The sequence below is a fragment of the Triturus cristatus genome, chromosome 1_1 (assembly GCF_964204655.1).
Source record: "Triturus cristatus chromosome 1_1, aTriCri1.1, whole genome shotgun sequence".
In the NCBI taxonomy this organism is placed as follows: domain Eukaryota; kingdom Metazoa; phylum Chordata; class Amphibia; order Caudata; family Salamandridae; genus Triturus; species Triturus cristatus.
This window is the reverse complement of record NC_140579.1, coordinates 135,871,712-135,892,787: the sequence shown is the minus strand read 5'-3', so window position 1 is coordinate 135,892,787 and position 21,076 is coordinate 135,871,712. Positions and strand designations below refer to the sequence as shown.

Below are 21,076 nucleotides of genomic sequence, written 5' to 3'. Positions count from 1 at the left end.
CCTAGATGTTAACGAACTCACCTCCCAATGCCTCACAGTCCTTGCAGTCGAAATCAATAATGTCGCTCCTCTCCAAAGCAAAAAGAAAAGGCCCACTCCCTCAGCACCTTGGTTCAACAAATCCCTCTATGAAGAAAGGAAGTACCTAAGAGTACTTGAGAAACAATGGAGACAAGCGCCCTACACCGAAAATCTGGCCACGCTTCGTTCAGCAAGATCCAAGTACCACAAGCACATCTTCCTTGGAAAAGCGTCGCACTTCAAATCCCTCCTTGACTCAGTCAAAAATAGACCCAAAAAGCTATTCGACCTCATCAAGAACCCAAACAGCTCTCCCCCAACCTCCAAATTGAAGGATTCCACAAAGAAAGCAGCGGAATACGCTATATTCTTTGATGAAAATGTGAAATCACTTGTAGATCAGGTCATTCATCCTACCCCTACAGAGGAGCGCAAATCCTTAACCATTTGGCAAAACTTTGACCCCATCACTGATGATGCCCTCCTTAAATGCATCCTCGATACAAAGCCCTCTCACCATTCTCTTGACCCCATCCCTAGTGCCATTGCCATTGACTTCTATACCCATTCTCTCTCCTATTGGACCACTCTGGTCAACCTCTCCCTCAGTCAAGGCTCCCTTCCTGTTTCCTTCAAAACTGGGCAGGTCACCCCTCTGCTTAAAAAACCCACCGCTGATGCGAACGACCCTAACAACTACCGTCCCATCACTAACCTACCCTTTCTTGCGAAAATCACAAAAAAATGTGTAGCGAAACAACTCTCTCGCCATATCAAGGACAATGATCTTCTGGACAACTTCCAGTTCGGCTTCATTCAAAACTGCAGAGCACTGAAACAGCCCTGCTGCTAGTGATTGATGACGCACTGCGGATACTCGATTCAGGGGAGTCTTGTCTTCTAATTCTTCTTGACCTTTCTGCAGCCTTTGACACTGTCAATCACAATACTCTCCTTAACACTCTGCAACAGAGAATGGGCATGGAGGGCACTGTGCTCAAATGGTTTGCCTCCTTCCTCTCTGATAGATCCCAAATGATCAAAATAGCGAACAGTCTTTCATCTCCTTTAGCGGTCGGTCAAGGTGTCCCTCAAGGCTCTATACTTGCACCCACACTGTTCAATCTCTACTTAGAACCGTTGGGAAATCTCCTGAGTAAATCCGGGATCCACTATCATCTATATGCGGACGACACTCAAATCTACCTTAAGGTGGCCTCCACTCACGATCTCTCCCTCCTAAGCTCTACTCTCGACTCCATTCAAAACTGGATGTTAACTCATCAACTGGTCCTGAATCCCTCCAAAACTGAATTCCTCCTCCTCTCCTCCTCACTTTCTCCTCCCCCAGTGCAATCATGGATGGATCAGATTAATCTACTGAACAATAAACCCATCATTGTCGAGAGCGCAAAATCCCTTGGCGTCATACTCGACAAAAAACTCAATCTACTCTCCCACATCGATTCCATTGCAAAGTCTGCTCGATACCAACTGCGCCTTCTTTGGGGGATTCGTCGCTTCTTCCCGGAGCACGACCTTAAAACCCTGGTCCAATCGCTGGTTCTCTCCAGATTGGACTACTGCAATTCTCTTCTTACTGGCCTCCCCAAATCCCACCTGTCCCCCCTGAAGTCTGTTCTCCATTCAGCAGCTCGCTTCATACATGGGGCCAAACGAAGCGACCACATCACACCCATTTTATCCACCCTCCGTTGGCTTCCCATAGAGGCAAGATCTATCTACAAGACTGCCTGTATCACCCACAAAGCCTTGCACTCATCCTCCCCTCGCTACCTGGCGGATAAACTGAAACTCTCTGGTGGCTCCAGACCATCACGGAATGCAGAAAATGTATTGCTTGAACCTCCCACTTTCAAGAAGGAAAGATCGATGGCCCAATCCTTTTCAGGCAACGCGGTGAGAATTTGGAACTCACTTCCGCCTCAGCTCCGGACCACCACCTCTTCCCAGGCCTTCAAAACTGACCTCAAATCTCTCCTCCTTCAAAGACACTTCCAAATTTAATTCACGCCCTATATTTTCTGAAGGAAGTCCTTCCATTATAGGAAATTCTGTTCTCCATGCCTATAGAAGTGCCTTCCCAGTGTGTTTTGTGTTTTGAGTGTCTGCCATATATTGCAGTATTATACTTTTACGTGTATTTTGATCGCTTTTGTAACATGCACACATGTCACTTTCTCCTTTTGTAACGTATCGTATGCTACCTCTTGTATTTTGTTTGCTTTTGATACATGCACTACGGCCACCACTGCCTCATGTAACGTAACTTCTGTTTTAGTGTTCTGAGTGTCGGCCATTTATTGCTATTTTTTTCTTTTTACCTCTACGTGTACATTGTATGCTCTTGTAACCTGCACACGTCACTTTTTCCTTTTGTAAGGTATCGTTTGCTACCTCTTGTATTTTATTTGCCCTTGATACTTGCACAATTGTCACTATTGCCTCATGTAACGTACCGTTTGATTTTGTAACATGCTCACTTGTATTTTTGCTCCTTATGTATCATTACTGCTGCTATTGTGAAGCGCTCTGACACCTTCGGGTAAAGTCCGCGCTATATAAAAACGCATTAAATAAATATATAGAATAAAAATAAAGAGAGGGCAGTGCTCCCGGCTCAGCCTCAGACGCTCTGTCTGAGTCACATGTAAAGGAGGGAGGGAGGGCAGTGCTCCCGGCTCAGCCTCCGACGCACAGTCTGTTTCTCATGTACAGTAGGGAGGCGGGGAGGGCAGTGCTCCCGGCTCAGCCTCCGACGCACAGTCTGTTTCTCATGTACAGTAGGGAGGCAGGGAGGGCAGTGCTCCCGGCTCAGCCTCAGACGCACAGTCTGTTTCTCATGTACAGTAGGGAGGCAGGGAGGGCAGTGCTCCCGGCTCAGCCTCCGACGCACAGTCTGTTTCTCATGTACAGTAGGGAGGGAGGGCAGTGCTCCCGGCTCAGCCTCCGACGCACAGTCTGTTTCTCATGTACAGTAGGGAGGGAGGGCAGTGCTCCCGGCTCAGCCTCCGACGCACAGTCTGTTTCTCATGTACAGTAGGGAGGGAGGGCAGTGCTCCCGGCTCAGCCTCCGACGCACAGTCTGTTTCTCATGTACAGTAGGGAGGCAGGGAGGGCAGTGCTCCCGGCTCAGCCTCAGACGCACAGTCTGTTTCTCATGTACAGTAGGGAGGCAGGGAGGGCAGTGCTCCCGGCTCAGCCTCAGACGCACAGTCTGTTTCTCATGTACAGTAGGGAGGCAGGGAGGGCAGTGCTCCCGGCTCAGCCTCAGACGCATAGTCTGTTTCTCATGTACAGTAGGGAGGCAGGGAGGGCAGTGCTCCCGGCTCAGCCTCCGACGCACAGTCTGTTTCTCATGTACAGTAGGGAGGGAGGGCAGTGCTCCCGGCTCAGCCTCCGACGCACAGTCTGTTTCTCATGTACAGTAGGGAGGGAGGGCAGTGCTCCCGGCTCAGCCTCAGACGCAATGTCTGTTTCTCATGTACAGTAGGGAGGCAGGGAGGGCAGTGCTCCCGGCTCAGCCTCAGACGCACAGTCTGTTTCTCATGTACAGTAGGGAGGCAGGGAGGGCAGTGCTCCCGGCTCAGCCTCAGACGCACAGTCTGTTTCTCATGTACAGTAGGGAGGGAGGGCAGTGCTCCCGGCTCAGCCTCAGACGCACAGTCTGTTTCTCATGTACAGTAGGGAGGCAGGGAGGGCAGTGCTCCCGGCTCAGCCTCAGACGCACAGTCTGTTTCTCATGTACAGTAGGGAGGCAGGGAGGGCAGTGCTCCCGGCTCAGCCTCCGACGCACAGTCTGTTTCTCATGTACAGTAGGGAGGCAGGGAGGGCAGTGCTCCCGGCTCAGCCTCCGACGCACAGTCTGTTTCTCATGTACAGTAGGGAGGGAGGGCAGTGCTCCCGGCTCAGCCTCCGACGCACAGTCTGTTTCTCATGTACAGTAGGGAGGGAGGGCAGTGCTCCCGGCTCAGCCTCCGACGCACAGTCTGTTTCTCATGTACAGTAGGGAGGCAGGGAGGGCAGTGCTCCCGGCTCAGCCTCCGACGCACAGTCTGTTTCTCATGTACAGTAGGGAGGCAGGGAGGGCAGTGCTCCCGGCTCAGCCTCCGACGCACAGTCTGTTTCTCATGTACAGTAGGGAGGCAGGGAGGGCAGTGCTCCCGGCTCAGCCTCCGACGCACAGTCTGTTTCTCATGTACAGTAGGGAGGGAGGGCAGTGCTCCCGGCTCAGCCTCCGACGCACAGTCTGTTTCTCATGTACAGTAGGGAGGCAGGGAGGGCAGTGCTCCCGGCTCAGCCTCAGACGCACAGTCTGTTTCTCATGTACAGTAGGGAGGCAGGGAGGGCAGTGCTCCCGGCTCAGCCTCCGACGCACAGTCTGTTTCTCATGTACAGTAGGGAGGCAGGGAGGGCAGTGCTCCCGGCTCAGCCTCCGACGCACAGTCTGTTTCTCATGTACAGTAGGGAGGCAGGGAGGGCAGTGCTCCCGGCTCAGCCTCCGACGCACAGTCTGTTTCTCATGTACAGTAGGGAGGCAGGGAGGGCAGTGCTCCCGGCTCAGCCTCCGACGCACAGTCTGTTTCTCATGTACAGTAGGGAGGGAGGGCAGTGCTCCCGGCTCAGCCTCAGACGCACAGTCTGTTTCTCATGTACAGTAGGGAGGGAGGGCAGTGCTCCCGGCTCAGCCTCCGACGCACAGTCTGTTTCTCATGTACAGTAGGGAGGGAGGGCAGTGCTCCCGGCTCAGCCTCCGACGCACAGTCTGTTTCTCATGTACAGTAGGGAGGCAGGGAGGGCAGTGCTCCCGGCTCAGCCTCAGACGCACAGTCTGTTTCTCATGTACAGTAGGGAGGCAGGGAGGGCAGTGCTCCCGGCTCAGCCTCCGACGCACAGTCTGTTTCTCATGTACAGTAGGGAGGCAGGGAGGGCAGTGCTCCCGGCTCAGCCTCCGACGCACAGTCTGTTTCTCATGTACAGTAGGGAGGCAGGGAGGGCAGTGCTCCCGGCTCAGCCTCCGACGCACAGTCTGTTTCTCATGTACAGTAGGGAGGCAGGGAGGGCAGTGCTCCCGGCTCAGCCTCCGACGCACAGTCTGTTTCTCATGTACAGTAGGGAGGGAGGGCAGTGCTCCCGGCTCAGCCTCAGACGCACAGTCTGTTTCTCATGTACAGTAGGGAGGGAGGGCAGTGCTCCCGGCTCAGCCTCAGACGCACAGTCTGTTTCTCATGTACAGTAGGGAGGCAGGGAGGGCAGTGCTCCCGGCTCAGCCTCAGACGCACAGTCTGTTTCTCATGTACAGTAGGGAGGCAGGGAGGGCAGTGCTCCCGGCTCAGCCTCAGACGCACAGTCTTTTTCTCATGTACAGTAGGGAGGGAGGGCAGTGCTCCCGGCTCAGCCTCCGACGCACAGTCTGTTTCTCATGTACAGTAGGGAGGCAGGGAGGGCAGTGCTCCCGGCTCAGCCTCAGACGCACAGTCTGTTTCTCATGTACAGTAGGGAGGCAGGGAGGGCAGTGCTCCCGGCTCAGCCTCCGACGCACAGTCTGTTTCTCATGTACAGTAGGGAGGCAGGGAGGGCAGTGCTCCCGGCTCAGCCTCCGACGTACAGTCTGTTTCTCATGTACAGTAGGGAGGCAGGGAGGGCAGTGCTCCCGGCTCAGCCTCCGACGCACAGTCTGTTTCTCATGTACAGTAGGGAGGCAGGGAGGGCAGTGCTCCCGGCTCAGCCTCCGACGCACAGTCTGTTTCTCATGTACAGTAGGGAGGGAGGGCAGTGCTCCCGGCTCAGCCTCAGACGCACAGTCTGTTTCTCATGTACAGTAGGGAGGGAGGGCAGTGCTCCCGGCTCAGCCTCAGACGCACAGTCTGTTTCTCATGTACAGTAGGGAGGCAGGGAGGGCAGTGCTCCCGGCTCAGCCTCAGACGCACAGTCTGTTTCTCATGTACAGTAGGGAGGCAGGGAGGGCAGTGCTCCCGGCTCAGCCTCAGACGCACAGTCTTTTTCTCATGTACAGTAGGGAGGGAGGGCAGTGCTCCCGGCTCAGCCTCCGACGCACAGTCTTTTTCTCATGTACAGTAGGGAGGCAGGGAGGGCAGTGCTCCCGGCTCAGCCTCAGACGCACAGTCTTTTTCTCATGTACAGTAGGGAGGCAGGGAGGGCAGTGCTCCCGGCTCAGCCTCCGACGCACAGTCTGTTTCTCATGTACAGTAGGGAGGCAGGGAGGGCAGTGCTCCCGGCTCAGCCTCCGACGCACAGTCTTTTTCTCATGTACAGTAGGGAGGCAGGGAGGGCAGTGCTCCCGGCTCAGCCTCAGACGCACAGTCTGTTTCTCATGTACAGTAGGGAGGCAGGGAGGGCAGTGCTCCCGGCTCAGCCTCCGACGCACAGTCTGTTTCTCATGTACAGTAGGGAGGCAGGGAGGGCAGTGCTCCCGGCTCAGCCTCAGACGCACAGTCTTTTTCTCATGTACAGTAGGGAGGCAGGGAGGGCAGTGCTCCCGGCTCAGCCTCAGACGCACAGTCTTTTTCTCATGTACAGTAGGGAGGCAGGGAGGGCAGTGCTCCCGGCTCAGCCTCCGACGCACAGTCTTTTTCTCATGTACAGTAGGGAGGCAGGGAGGGCAGTGCTCCCGGCTCAGCCTCCGACGCACAGTCTGTTTCTCATGTACAGTAGGGAGGCAGGGAGGGCAGTGCTCCCGGCTCAGCCTCAGACGCACAGTCTGTTTCTCATGTACAGTAGGGAGGCAGGGAGGGCAGTGCTCCCGGCTCAGCCTCCGACGCACAGTCTGTTTCTCATGTACAGTAGGGAGGCAGGGAGGGCAGTGCTCCCGGCTCAGCCTCAGACGCACAGTCTGTTTCTCATGTACAGTAGGGAGGGAGGGCAGTGCTCCCGGCTCAGCCTCCGACGCACAGTCTGTTTCTCATGTACAGTAGGGAGGCAGGGAGGGCAGTGCTCCCGGCTCAGCCTCCGACGCACAGTCTGTTTCTCATGTACAGTAGGGAGGCAGGGAGGGCAGTGCTCCCGGCTCAGCCTCCGACGCACAGTCTTTTTCTCATGTACAGTAGGGAGGCAGGGAGGGCAGTGCTCCCGGCTCAGCCTCAGACGCACAGTCTGTTTCTCATGTACAGTAGGGAGGCAGGGAGGGCAGTGCTCCCGGCTCAGCCTCCGACGCACAGTCTGTTTCTCATGTACAGTAGGGAGGGAGGGCAGTGCTCCCGGCTCAGCCTCAGACGCACAGTCTGTTTCTCATGTACAGTAGGGAGGGAGGGCAGTGCTCCCGGCTCAGCCTCAGACGCACAGTCTGTTTCTCATGTACAGTAGGGAGGCAGGGAGGGCAGTGCTCCCGGCTCAGCCTCCGACGCACAGTCTGTTTCTCATGTACAGTAGGGAGGCAGGGAGGGCAGTGCTCCCGGCTCAGCCTCAGACGCACAGTCTGTTTCTCATGTACAGTAGGGAGGCAGGGAGGGCAGTGCTCCCGGCTCAGCCTCCGACGCACAGTCTGTTTCTCATGTACAGTAGGGAGGCAGGGAGGGCAGTGCTCCCGGCTCAGCCTCCGACGCACAGTCTGTTTCTCATGTACAGTAGGGAGGCAGGGAGGGCAGTGCTCCCGGCTCAGCCTCAGACGCACAGTCTGTTTCTCATGTACAGTAGGGAGGGAGGGCAGTGCTCCCGGCTCAGCCTCAGACGCACAGTCTGTTTCTCATGTACAGTAGGGAGGCAGGGAGGGCAGTGCTCCCGGCTCAGCCTCAGACGCACAGTCTGTTTCTCATGTACAGTAGGGAGGCAGGGAGGGCAGTGCTCCCGGCTCAGCCTCAGACGCACAGTCTTTTTCTCATGTACAGTAGGGAGGGAGGGCAGTGCTCCCGGCTCAGCCTCCGACGCACAGTCTGTTTCTCATGTACAGTAGGGAGGCAGGGAGGGCAGTGCTCCCGGCTCAGCCTCAGACGCACAGTCTGTTTCTCATGTACAGTAGGGAGGCAGGGAGGGCAGTGCTCCCGGCTCAGCCTCCGACGCACAGTCTGTTTCTCATGTACAGTAGGGAGGCAGGGAGGGCAGTGCTCCCGGCTCAGCCTCCGACGCACAGTCTGTTTCTCATGTACAGTAGGGAGGCAGGGAGGGCAGTGCTCCCGGCTCAGCCTCCGACGCACAGTCTGTTTCTCATGTACAGTAGGGAGGCAGGGAGGGCAGTGCTCCCGGCTCAGCCTCCGACGCACAGTCTGTTTCTCATGTACAGTAGGGAGGGAGGGCAGTGCTCCCGGCTCAGCCTCAGATGCACAGTCTGTTTCTCATGTACAGTAGGGAGGGAGGGCAGTGCTCCCGGCTCAGCCTCAGACGCACAGTCTGTTTCTCATGTACAGTAGGGAGGCAGGGAGGGCAGTGCTCCCGGCTCAGCCTCAGACGCACAGTCTGTTTCTCATGTACAGTAGGGAGGCAGGGAGGGCAGTGCTCCCGGCTCAGCCTCAGACGCACAGTCTTTTTCTCATGTACAGTAGGGAGGGAGGGCAGTGCTCCCGGCTCAGCCTCCGACGCACAGTCTTTTTCTCATGTACAGTAGGGAGGCAGGGAGGGCAGTGCTCCCGGCTCAGCCTCCGACGCACAGTCTTTTTCTCATGTACAGTAGGGAGGCAGGGAGGGCAGTGCTCCCGGCTCAGCCTCAGACGCACAGTCTGTTTCTCATGTACAGTAGGGAGGCAGGGAGGGCAGTGCTCCCGGCTCAGCCTCCGACGCACAGTCTGTTTCTCATGTACAGTAGGGAGGGAGGGCAGTGCTCCCGGCTCAGCCTCAGACGCACAGTCTGTTTCTCATGTACAGTAGGGAGGGAGGGCAGTGCTCCCGGCTCAGCCTCAGACGCACAGTCTGTTTCTCATGTACAGTAGGGAGGCAGGGAGGGCAGTGCTCCCGGCTCAGCCTCCGACGCACAGTCTGTTTCTCATGTACAGTAGGGAGGCAGGGAGGGCAGTGCTCCCGGCTCAGCCTCAGACGCACAGTCTGTTTCTCATGTACAGTAGGGAGGCAGGGAGGGCAGTGCTCCCGGCTCAGCCTCCGACGCACAGTCTGTTTCTCATGTACAGTAGGGAGGCAGGGAGGGCAGTGCTCCCGGCTCAGCCTCCGACGCACAGTCTGTTTCTCATGTACAGTAGGGAGGCAGGGAGGGCAGTGCTCCCGGCTCAGCCTCAGACGCACAGTCTGTTTCTCATGTACAGTAGGGAGGGAGGGCAGTGCTCCCGGCTCAGCCTCAGACGCACAGTCTGTTTCTCATGTACAGTAGGGAGGCAGGGAGGGCAGTGCTCCCGGCTCAGCCTCAGACGCACAGTCTGTTTCTCATGTACAGTAGGGAGGCAGGGAGGGCAGTGCTCCCGGCTCAGCCTCAGACGCACAGTCTTTTTCTCATGTACAGTAGGGAGGGAGGGCAGTGCTCCCGGCTCAGCCTCCGACGCACAGTCTGTTTCTCATGTACAGTAGGGAGGCAGGGAGGGCAGTGCTCCCGGCTCAGCCTCAGACGCACAGTCTGTTTCTCATGTACAGTAGGGAGGCAGGGAGGGCAGTGCTCCCGGCTCAGCCTCCGACGCACAGTCTGTTTCTCATGTACAGTAGGGAGGCAGGGAGGGCAGTGCTCCCGGCTCAGCCTCCGACGCACAGTCTGTTTCTCATGTACAGTAGGGAGGCAGGGAGGGCAGTGCTCCCGGCTCAGCCTCCGACGCACAGTCTGTTTCTCATGTACAGTAGGGAGGCAGGGAGGGCAGTGCTCCCGGCTCAGCCTCCGACGCACAGTCTGTTTCTCATGTACAGTAGGGAGGGAGGGCAGTGCTCCCGGCTCAGCCTCAGATGCACAGTCTGTTTCTCATGTACAGTAGGGAGGGAGGGCAGTGCTCCCGGCTCAGCCTCAGACGCACAGTCTGTTTCTCATGTACAGTAGGGAGGCAGGGAGGGCAGTGCTCCCGGCTCAGCCTCAGACGCACAGTCTGTTTCTCATGTACAGTAGGGAGGCAGGGAGGGCAGTGCTCCCGGCTCAGCCTCAGACGCACAGTCTTTTTCTCATGTACAGTAGGGAGGGAGGGCAGTGCTCCCGGCTCAGCCTCCGACGCACAGTCTTTTTCTCATGTACAGTAGGGAGGCAGGGAGGGCAGTGCTCCCGGCTCAGCCTCAGACGCACAGTCTTTTTCTCATGTACAGTAGGGAGGCAGGGAGGGCAGTGCTCCCGGCTCAGCCTCCGACGCACAGTCTGTTTCTCATGTACAGTAGGGAGGCAGGGAGGGCAGTGCTCCCGGCTCAGCCTCCGACGCACAGTCTTTTTCTCATGTACAGTAGGGAGGCAGGGAGGGCAGTGCTCCCGGCTCAGCCTCAGACGCACAGTCTGTTTCTCATGTACAGTAGGGAGGCAGGGAGGGCAGTGCTCCCGGCTCAGCCTCCGACGCACAGTCTGTTTCTCATGTACAGTAGGGAGGCAGGGAGGGCAGTGCTCCCGGCTCAGCCTCAGACGCACAGTCTTTTTCTCATGTACAGTAGGGAGGCAGGGAGGGCAGTGCTCCCGGCTCAGCCTCAGACGCACAGTCTTTTTCTCATGTACAGTAGGGAGGCAGGGAGGGCAGTGCTCCCGGCTCAGCCTCCGACGCACAGTCTTTTTCTCATGTACAGTAGGGAGGCAGGGAGGGCAGTGCTCCCGGCTCAGCCTCCGACGCACAGTCTGTTTCTCATGTACAGTAGGGAGGCAGGGAGGGCAGTGCTCCCGGCTCAGCCTCAGACGCACAGTCTGTTTCTCATGTACAGTAGGGAGGCAGGGAGGGCAGTGCTCCCGGCTCAGCCTCCGACGCACAGTCTGTTTCTCATGTACAGTAGGGAGGGAGGGCAGTGCTCCCGGCTCAGCCTCCGACGCACAGTCTGTTTCTCATGTACAGTAGGGAGGCAGGGAGGGCAGTGCTCCCGGCTCAGCCTCAGACGCACAGTCTGTTTCTCATGTACAGTAGGGAGGGAGGGCAGTGCTCCCGGCTCAGCCTCCGACGCACAGTCTGTTTCTCATGTACAGTAGGGAGGCAGGGAGGGCAGTGCTCCCGGCTCAGCCTCCGACGCACAGTCTGTTTCTCATGTACAGTAGGGAGGCAGGGAGGGCAGTGCTCCCGGCTCAGCCTCAGACGCACAGTCTGTTTCTCATGTACAGTAGGGAGGCAGGGAGGGCAGTGCTCCCGGCTCAGCCTCCGACGCACAGTCTGTTTCTCATGTACAGTAGGGAGGCAGGGAGGGCAGTGCTCCCGGCTCAGCCTCCGACGCACAGTCTTTTTCTCATGTACAGTAGGGAGGCAGGGAGGGCAGTGCTCCCGGCTCAGCCTCAGACGCACAGTCTGTTTCTCATGTACAGTAGGGAGGCAGGGAGGGCAGTGCTCCCGGCTCAGCCTCCGACGCACAGTCTGTTTCTCATGTACAGTAGGGAGGGAGGGCAGTGCTCCCGGCTCAGCCTCAGACGCACAGTCTGTTTCTCATGTACAGTAGGGAGGGAGGGCAGTGCTCCCGGCTCAGCCTCAGACGCACAGTCTGTTTCTCATGTACAGTAGGGAGGCAGGGAGGGCAGTGCTCCCGGCTCAGCCTCCGACGCACAGTCTGTTTCTCATGTACAGTAGGGAGGCAGGGAGGGCAGTGCTCCCGGCTCAGCCTCAGACGCACAGTCTGTTTCTCATGTACAGTAGGGAGGCAGGGAGGGCAGTGCTCCCGGCTCAGCCTCCGACGCACAGTCTGTTTCTCATGTACAGTAGGGAGGCAGGGAGGGCAGTGCTCCCGGCTCAGCCTCCGACGCACAGTCTGTTTCTCATGTACAGTAGGGAGGCAGGGAGGGCAGTGCTCCCGGCTCAGCCTCAGACGCACAGTCTGTTTCTCATGTACAGTAGGGAGGCAGGGAGGGCAGTGCTCCCGGCTCAGCCTCCGACGCACAGTCTGTTTGTCATGTACAGTAGGGAGGCAGGGAGGGCAGTGCTCCCGGCTCAGCCTCAGACGCACAGTCTGTTTCTCATGTACAGTAGGGAGGCAGGGAGGGCAGTGCTCCCGGCTCAGCCTCCGACGCACAGTCTGTTTCTCATGTACAGTAGGGAGGCAGGGAGGGCAGTGCTCCCGGCTCAGCCTCCAACGCACAGTCTGTTTCTCATGTACAGTAGGGAGGCAGGGAGGGCAGTGCTCCCGGCTCAGCCCAATGTCGTAATGAAACTTGAGCCCCGCCCTGCAGGGTGCTTGGAGGGGCCCCCTCCGGACGCAATCTCTTGGTCTCCTGCAGAAGTGCATTGCTGAGGGGCCCCCTCCCCCCCCCCCCCCCCGCGCTGCGGGGGCCTGTGTTACGCCCCTGGCTCAGCCTCAGATGCATGGGCGTCCGCAGAAATTTTTCCAGGGGGGGGCGAACCTGGCAAATGAAAGGGCGTGGCTAATGTTAATGGGGGCGGGGCTAAAATGGCAGACAATCCGGATCGGGTAATGTTCAGGCCAACCTGAGAAAAACAAGCATTGGCATAGCCAATAGGTCTCGCCTTTGGGACCTTATGACTGACTCACTGACTGAAGAACTTATATAGCGCACTTCTGCCAAGGCGTCTTGGCGCTGGGTAAGTATGATGCCGGCAGTATAAGTATTTAGTTCTGCAGCAGGTCCCAAAGGCGAGACCAATTGGCTATGCCAATGCTTGTTGTTATATCTGGGCATGTTGAGAGGCTAGGGGACTGGGTCTCGATGTCAGGTTGGGAGCACTGCAATGACCTACTCAATTTGAATGCGTAGATAATACAACCGGAGGGGTGAAATGAAAGGTTCACTACCAGGAATAACAGGAAAGTAGAAAGTTAGGCTGGTTAGAAAGGTAAGGAGGAGTAGAGGCAGGCATGGTGGTGAGGGGAGAAACAGATGCATGCTAGGAGAGCGCTGTGAGGGAAGGAGGCGAAATGGGAAAAGGCACTGAAGGTGGGTCGGGTAAAGACCGTAGTGAGGCAAACAGAAGGGTAGCGAGGGGTGAAGGGTAGACAAAGAAGTGAGGTGTAGGAGTAAAAGATTCAGGAGCAGAGACAGGTAAATCAAAGCTGGAGAGGGGAGAATAACGCAGTCGTAGAACCAGAGAGGGACAGGTAGAGAGAGGGAGAGGTGTGTCAGAGACAGGTAGAGACAGCTGAGGAAGAGGGAATAATAAAGACTGAATTAGACTGGTGAGGTAGAGGGGTGCGTTGATATAAAGGAAGTGCAGAGATGTGTCACAGATGTTACTGAAGTGGAAAAGAAGTAGAGATATTGAGAAAGAAGTAAGGCACAAAAAGAAGTAAGGGGTGAACAGAGGTAGAACGAGTGGAAGGGGAGAGATCACGTAGAAGATGAATGGCAGGGTAAAATGAGCGATCAGGCAGTGAGTGTGAGGAGTGGGATACAGAGGCATATGTGGCAGTGAGCGCGAAGTGCGGGGTACAGAGGGATATGTTGTGGCAGTTAGCGCGAGGTGTGGGGTACAGAGGGATATAAGGCAGTGAGCGTGGGCAGGGCCGACTTTAGCGCTCGTGGGGCCCAGTGCGATAATGCTTTTTGGCACCCCCAATGACCACCTCCACTACAGGTTCTTCATAACCATCCTTTCACAGCGCCCCTCAAGCCTCCGTAACCATTCAGTCTCAGGTGCATTTAATTCATTTTATAGCGCCGCTCCTATCAGTGTAAGGTGTCACAACACTTTACATCACACAGATTACATAGAGACAATCAATCATAGGTGTGTAAATCAGTGCATAGGAAATATTACATAAGAGAGAGGACAAGAAGGTGTAGGAGTCACATGTCATCCGTACAGGTAGGCAGGATAGTTTAAGAGTGCTTGGTCAGGAGAATCAGAAACCTAGAATTTAAAACCTAGCACCATGGATGGGGGGGTTCTCTTTGTTAATAAGAATTGATTTCTACCCAAATTAACCCATTTTGCCACATTAGGATAATGAAAAACTGGGGGGAAATCATAACGCCCTAGCCCAGTTTGCATGCATCTTTGATAAGTTACTTGCTCACTGTTCCACATTAGGATTTTAACTCATAAAGAGTTATCAACAATATGGTCTCTCTGACAAAAGTGTGACCCACTGACCTATTTACATTACATTATACGCACTTTGTGAGCTGCACGTTCTTTGCAGCAAGCATAGTAACCATCTGCGCTACCTTAGGATGAGTAGAAACTTCCACTACACAAAACTTTGATCTCTCCCTCTCTCTAAGGAAGTGCATTAATCACTGCAGTCATTTAGGCATTTTTATAGGTGGCTGAAAGTTTCTAGGAGTCCAGGAAAGAAGCAGGTGCTTTTAAAATCATCATATTAGGGCCCCCTACACGAAGTCAGCAGCCGGTGCGGTGGCACCGGTCGCACCGCCCTAGAGCCGGCCCTGAGCACGGGGAGTGGGATACAGGGGGATATGAGGCAGTGAGCGTGGGGAGTGGGGTGCAGGGGAATATGAGGTAGTGAAACACAGGGTCGGGACGTCCTGCCAGACATGATAGGGTGCATACTGGCAGATAGATATGTTATTGACACAAGTCTGTGTATGTTTTAGTGGGATCTGAAAACCGGGCTATGCTGCAACCTCAGTTTTTGACTTGGGAGAATAATGCATCGAACCCCCCCCGAACTTCATTCAGAAGACCCCTTGCTCTCAGGCTACAGAGTGTTCAGGGCCGGCTTTAGCGCTGGTGGCACCCTGTGCGACAAAGTTTGTTGGCGCCCCCCACGGGCGCTGCCCACAGACTCCCACACTACTACCCTTTAACAGTACAGTACCCCCTCAAGTCTCCATAACCACTCTCTCTCAGATGTATTTAATAGTGCCACCTGTACCAGTTTAGGGTGTCAGAGCACTTTACATCACAAACACTACTCAGATGCAATCAATCATAGGTGTGTAAATCAGTGTATAGGAAATGTTACATAATACAGAGGACTACAAGGTGTAGGAGTTGCATGTCATCCATACTGGTAGGCAGTATAGTTTAAGAGTGCTTGGTCTGGAGAAGCACAGACTCAGAAAGTAAATCAGAACCCGATGGTTGGAGGTTACATTTCATAATGATGATTTTTTTTTACCGAAAGGATCTCTCTGACAAAAGCACTGACCTATTTAAAATATATGCATTTTGTGATCTGCATGGTACACATTCTTTGCAGCACACACATTAACCCTCTGTGATACATAAAATGAGTTAAAACTTCCACTTCACAAAACTCCTTTTCTCTCCAGGAAGAACATTAATCACCAAGTTATCTTGACATTTTTATTTTTGAATGACAATTTCGGAGGCCGGCAATGCAGCAGGTGCTTTTAAAACCGTAAAATACTTCTAAATAGGCGCCCCCTCGAAGAGTCAGCACCCAGTGTGGTGGCACCAGTTGCACCGCCCTAAAGCCGGCCCTGAGAGTGTTAAAAGGAGGTCTTTGTGTCCAGACCTAACCACTCGTGCTTGTGGCGCGCAGCTCAAACCGGCCATTGTCATTCTGTTTGTGGCAATCAGCCGCAGACAGAATGACAATGGGCGGGAGGGGCAGCGAGGAGGAGTGCAAGGAGCCCCATCAGGGAGTTGAGGCCTCTGGCAGGGAACACCTCTGCTCCCTGCAGGGCCCGTAATCCCGGACAAAAGGCGTCCGTAAAAGCATAAGTGGCCACAGGGGGGGCAAGGAGGAGCAGTCCAGGGGGGGGCAAGCGCCCCTCCTTGCCCCCCCCTGCGGACGCCCATGCTCAGATGCAGTCTGTGTCAGATGTACTGCGGGGGAGACGGTGCGCAGTGCTCCCGGCTCAGCCTCAGATGCTGTCTGTCAGATGTACTGGATGGGGGAGGGGTTTGCAGAGGGGGGAGGAGGCAGTGCTCCCGGCTCAGCCTCAGATGCACAGTCTGTGTCTGAGGAACAGTAGGGAAGAGGAGGGCAGTGCTGCCGGATCAGAGACATACAGTCTGCCCATGCGCAGATGCTCTGTAGGGTGGGGTGGGGGAGGGGGCTGTGCTGCTGGCTCAGACACACAGTTAGTGCGAAGGCGTCCTGTAGTAGTGCTTCCAGCTCGCCTCAGACACACAGTCTGCCCGTGCACAAATGACGCGTCACGACTGGAGGCTGTGATTGGCTGAGGCCTGGGCTGGAGGAAGCAGGTGTAGTAGGGGAACATCTGGACTAGTTGGGGAAGCAGAGCCGGGTCGCCCGGCACTCGAAACGGTCCTACAGCGACCAACAGACCGGATCAGCCTCTGGACCCGGGACCAGAGCTGGCCACTACTGCAGGCGGGGGGCACAGCGGCTAGAAGACCTTCGGTCCCATACACCGCTGCACGGACCTGCAGACCTCCAAGAAACAGAGGCAGAGCTCGCCAGGACGACAGGCTTTGGCTCATACCGGAGAAGCCCGTGGACACTCAACAGCTAGTGGGGACGTGCCCACCAGCACTACAGACGGGTAACAAGGGTCGGAAGACATACTGTCCTATACCGACCAGAGCCTTCCAACCTATTTAAGGATCCATGGTGACGAACCGAGCGGGCACTAATACACCAGCCCTTACCGGGCACTAATGCACCAGGACTTACCAGAAAGAGCGGGCACTAATGCACCAGTACTTACCCGGCTCTAATGCACCAGTACTTACCCGGCACTAATGCACCAGGACTTACCGGACACCAATGCACCAGGATTTACCGGGCAGAGCGGGCGCTAATGCACCAGGACATATCGGATTGAGCTGGCACTAATGCACCAGGACTTACCAGGCATTAATGCACCACGACCTACCGGACAGAGCGTGCCTTACTGCACCAGGACTGGCCGGGCAGAGTGGACACTAATGCACAAGGACCGTGCCGGTCAGAGCGGGCACTAATACGCCGGGAGTGACCAGGCTGAGTACCAAAGGAGGGGCCTGGGCAGAGCAGGCACTAGTGCACCAGGACTGACCGGGCTGAGCACTAAGACGGGCACAAAAGTACCAGGGCTGACAGGGCAGATCTCCAGAGGACCAGGGCGTACAGGGCAGTATCGGGACAGGATGGCCCGCACCATGGCGAGGGTGACCGGAGCCCATGGCTGCTCCGGACTGGCACTGCTGCTGCTCCTCGCCCTGCCCCGCACAGGTAAGGCCTCGCCCCCTTCTCGGCCCCATGAGCTTCATGTGACGCCACCCAGGATTCAGACGGGCTGGGGCAGAGCCAGGCACGTGTTGAGGGTTGGGGGAAAGGGAGCCAACATTATAATTGTAGTGCCTATAAAGGTTACACAGGGGCGCTAAATAACCCAGTCACGTATCTACTGTCTCTCTTAAGGCTGGGAGGACCGGGGCAGAGCTGGTCTGACATGCGAGAGACCCCACCCCCGCCCTTTCATCCTCCCTGGTTTCGCGGTAGGCCAGTCTGAGCTGGAGGGGAATCCCAGGCCTTGGGTTCTCCCTTCAGGGCTCACACTTCCGGGTCCCTTTATTTCCGCCCTCCCTCTGTGAGTAGCAAACACATCCTTTATTCACAGGGAGCAGCTGGGGGCATCACCAGCGAACCCACCTGTTCACTTTCACCTTTATATCAAGAGCAACACATGGAATAAAAGGTCAAACCTTCTATTTCAAGACACACTCCAGACCTGTGAAGTGTGAATCCGCCTTTCGCAGTCTCGCTGTTTATATCTGACAGGTTTATGACTCCCGTGAATGTGTTTCCTTGGGCACATTGATGTCATTTTTAACTGAATTCCTTACATAGTTTTATGAAGTGCCAACCTGGCCTCACAGGCTTCGAAGCGCTGAGCACCTGTTGGATAAAGCTGTACATTGAATCAAGCAAAATAAACTTTTGGCGGAACACATTTTTTAGGTCTCGACAGGGACAGCACATGCAGTGCCAGAGATATTGTGTACAACATGCAGCCCGCCCATTGATTACCATTCCTTAGCTTCAGTGTCACTCTTATTTGCTGCCTTCTAATTGGCCAGTGCATTCTGGCTTCACTTCCTCTTATGACTGAACACAATCTCCCCCGCTCCAAGAATTAAGGACAAAGCTTTAACCTTGGATGTCAGAGACAGTAACCCGGCTAGTGGCTGAATTGCAGTGCGTGAACCTGGGAAATTGGGGTCAATCCCGGCTTCTCTGCTTGTCCAAACTGTGTGATCCATGTCTAGCGCTTGGAATACAAAGCCTGCCTCTTTGTTTGATAACTTCCGTCTTCTGCTGAGCAGCATCCGGTACAGGGGATCCTGAAGCCATTCCACAGGCACCCTTCCCCCGCATGTAACTCGGTGTGGGACTATGAACATTCGCTCCATGTTCTATCGCTTCTTTCAGCACAGTGATGTTCACAGTCATTCATTCAGAACAATGGCCCCCACTCTGTTCTATAATAGTGCTTTCCTGTCATGCAATACAGTAAGAACAGCTGATAACAGTAGCAGCAGGCCAGTCACTCAATTCCTTGCAGCCATTCGCTCTGTGTAGTGGGATTCACTCGTAATGATGGAGGCAGGCAGATGCACGACCGGAGGAGAGAGAGGGAAGGTGAGAGTGCCAGGACCAGGGTATCGCAGGACGCAGGGGAGTAGGCCAGGGGCGCAGCTTCCTTGGTGCAGACGGTGCAGTGGCACCAGAGTCCAGAAGCTTGGGCGGGGGGGGGGGGCACCAAAGTCTGATTATTGCTGTATTTTACAATGCAGGCGGCTGCTGGCGGGCCCATTCCCCTCCTTGCACTAAGGTCCATGGTACACTGGCTCCGTCACCGGAGCAGGCACCAACCTATGATTCGCTCTGAGCTGTGGATTTCATTGGCTCCCCCTGACAGGGTTGATGTCAGTGTCTCACTCGCTTTGAGAAGTGATTGCTTCTTTCTTTATTTGGCCTCTCCGCGTGCCTGTCCCTGTTAGTGGGGACTGCCTCTCTTCTTTGTTAGAAGTTGTATTAATGCCCCTTACTCCGTTGGAGGGCGCATCGCCGCCTCCGTTCCTCTGATGGAAACTGTGGCCAGGTTCCATTTTATCTGATGGCTGATAGGCTGCTTTCGTCCCATTGGGAAGGTTTCACTTTTAAAACAGTATCACCACCTATTTACAGCACTTAGAAACGGTAGGAAGCGCTATACAAAAAGCAGGCTCTGCTGGTCATTGCGCCTTTTCTTCCCCTATGTTTGATGGTTTTAATATTTCACTCTAATCAATAGTGTTACAGGTTATTCCATGCCACGAGCTCAGTCTAGTGGGTGAGACTGCCTTTGCTTGTGTCTCAGATCACCGGCGCCCGAGCTGAGGCCGCCGTTCAAGGCAGTCGCCGTCCGTGATGCAGGTTAGTAGAGGCGCCCCCCAGATGCACTGTCCCGGGGGTCAGCTCACCCACTGTATGTTCTTAGCCGCATCCTAGCCTTGAATGACCCTTGGCCAGTACCAGGTGAGGGATGGAGAAAAGAACAGACCAGGGAGTTTGGTTTATTCACTCGAGGCTGGAAGTAGCCATAGCCACTATGATAGTAGCCCTCTTGTTTGCCCATCCTTCTCGGATGCATTTTGTGTGTGCCTCAGTCTGCTGATGGAATGCATCGCGCCTGTACCAGGTGTGGGCTGAGAACCGAGCAGAACAGAGAGTTTGGGCTACTCGATCAAAGCTGGAAGTAGCCATAGTCACTATGATAGTAGCCCTCTTGCTTGCCCATCCTTCTCGGATGCATTTTGTGTGCCTCAGTCTGCTGATGGAATGCATCGCGCCTGTACCAGGTGTGGGCTGAGAACCGAGCAGAACAGAGAGTTTGGGCTACTCGATCAAAGCTGGAAGTAGCCATAGTCACTATGATAGTAGCCCTCTTGCTTGCCCATCCTTCTCGGATGCATTTTGTGTGCCTCAGTCTGCTGATGGAATGCATCGCGCCTGTACCAGGTGTGGGCTGAGAACCGAGCAGAACAGAGAGTTTGGGCTACTCGATCAAAGCTGGAAGTAGCCATAGTCACTATGATAGTAGCCCTCTTGCTTGCCCATCCTTCTCGGATGCATTTTGTGTGCCTCAGTCTGCTGATGGAATGCATCGCGCCTGTACCAGGTGTGGGCTGAGAACCGAGCAGAACAGAGAGTTTGGGCTACTCGATCAAAGCTGGAAGTAGCCATAGTCACTATGATAGTAGCCCTCTTGTTTGCCCATCCTTCTCGGATGCATTTTGTGTGTGCCTCAGTCTGCTGATGGAATGCATCGCGCCTGTACCAGGTGTGGGCTGAGAACCGAGCAGAACAGAGAGTTTGGGCTACTCGATCAAAGCTGGAAGTAGCCATAGTCACTATGATAGTAGCCCTCTTGCTTGCCCATCCTTCTCGGATGCATTTTGTGTGCCTCAGTCTGCTGATGGAATGCATCGCGCCTGTACCAGGTGTGGGCTGAGAACCGAGCAGAACAGAGAGTTTGGGCTACTCGATCAAAGCTGGAAGTAGCCATAGTCACTATGATAGTAGCCCTCTTGCTTGCCCATCCTTCTCGGATGCATTTTGTGTGCCTCAGTCTGCTGATGGAATGCATCGCGCCTGTACCAGGTGTGGGCTGAGAACCGAGCAGAACAGAGAGTTTGGGCTACTCGATCAAAGCTGGAAGTAGCCATAGTCACTATGATAGTAGCCCTCTTGCTTGCCCATCCTTCTCGGATGCATTTTGTGTGCCTCAGTCTGCTGATGGAATGCATCGCGCCTGTACCAGGTGTGGGCTGAGAACCGAGCAGAACAGAGAGTTTGGGCTACTCGATCAAAGCTGGAAGTAGCCATAGTCACTATGATAGTAGCCCTCTTGCTTGCCCATCCTTCTCGGATGTATTTTGTGTGCCTCAGTCTGCTGATGGAATGCATCGCGCCTGTACCAGGTGTGGGCTGAGAACCGAGCAGAACAGAGAGTTTGGGCTACTCGATCAAAGCTGGAAGTAGCCATAGTCGCTATTATAGTAGCCCTCTTGTTTGCCCATCCTTCCTGGATGCATTTTGTGTGTGCCTCAGTCTGCTGATGAAATGCATCGCGCCTGTACCAGGTGTGGGCTGAGAACCGAGCAGAACAGAG

At 55.2% G+C, this 21,076-nt stretch overlaps 1 protein-coding gene across 1 annotated transcript in view; it reads left to right on the top strand.

Annotated features, from left to right (window-relative positions):
* Nucleotides 1–16,045: 16,045 nt before the first annotated feature.
* LOC146869815 (HLA class II histocompatibility antigen, DM alpha chain) overlaps nt 16,046–21,076 on the top strand; it is a 69,930-nt gene continuing 64,899 nt past the window's right edge. The window contains exon 1 of the mRNA XM_085617958.1: nt 16,046–17,151. Coding sequence (XP_085474084.1) covers nt 17,067–17,151 — 85 coding nt within the window. The 5' untranslated portion in view covers nt 16,046–17,066. The remainder of the gene's footprint in view (nt 17,152–21,076) is intronic.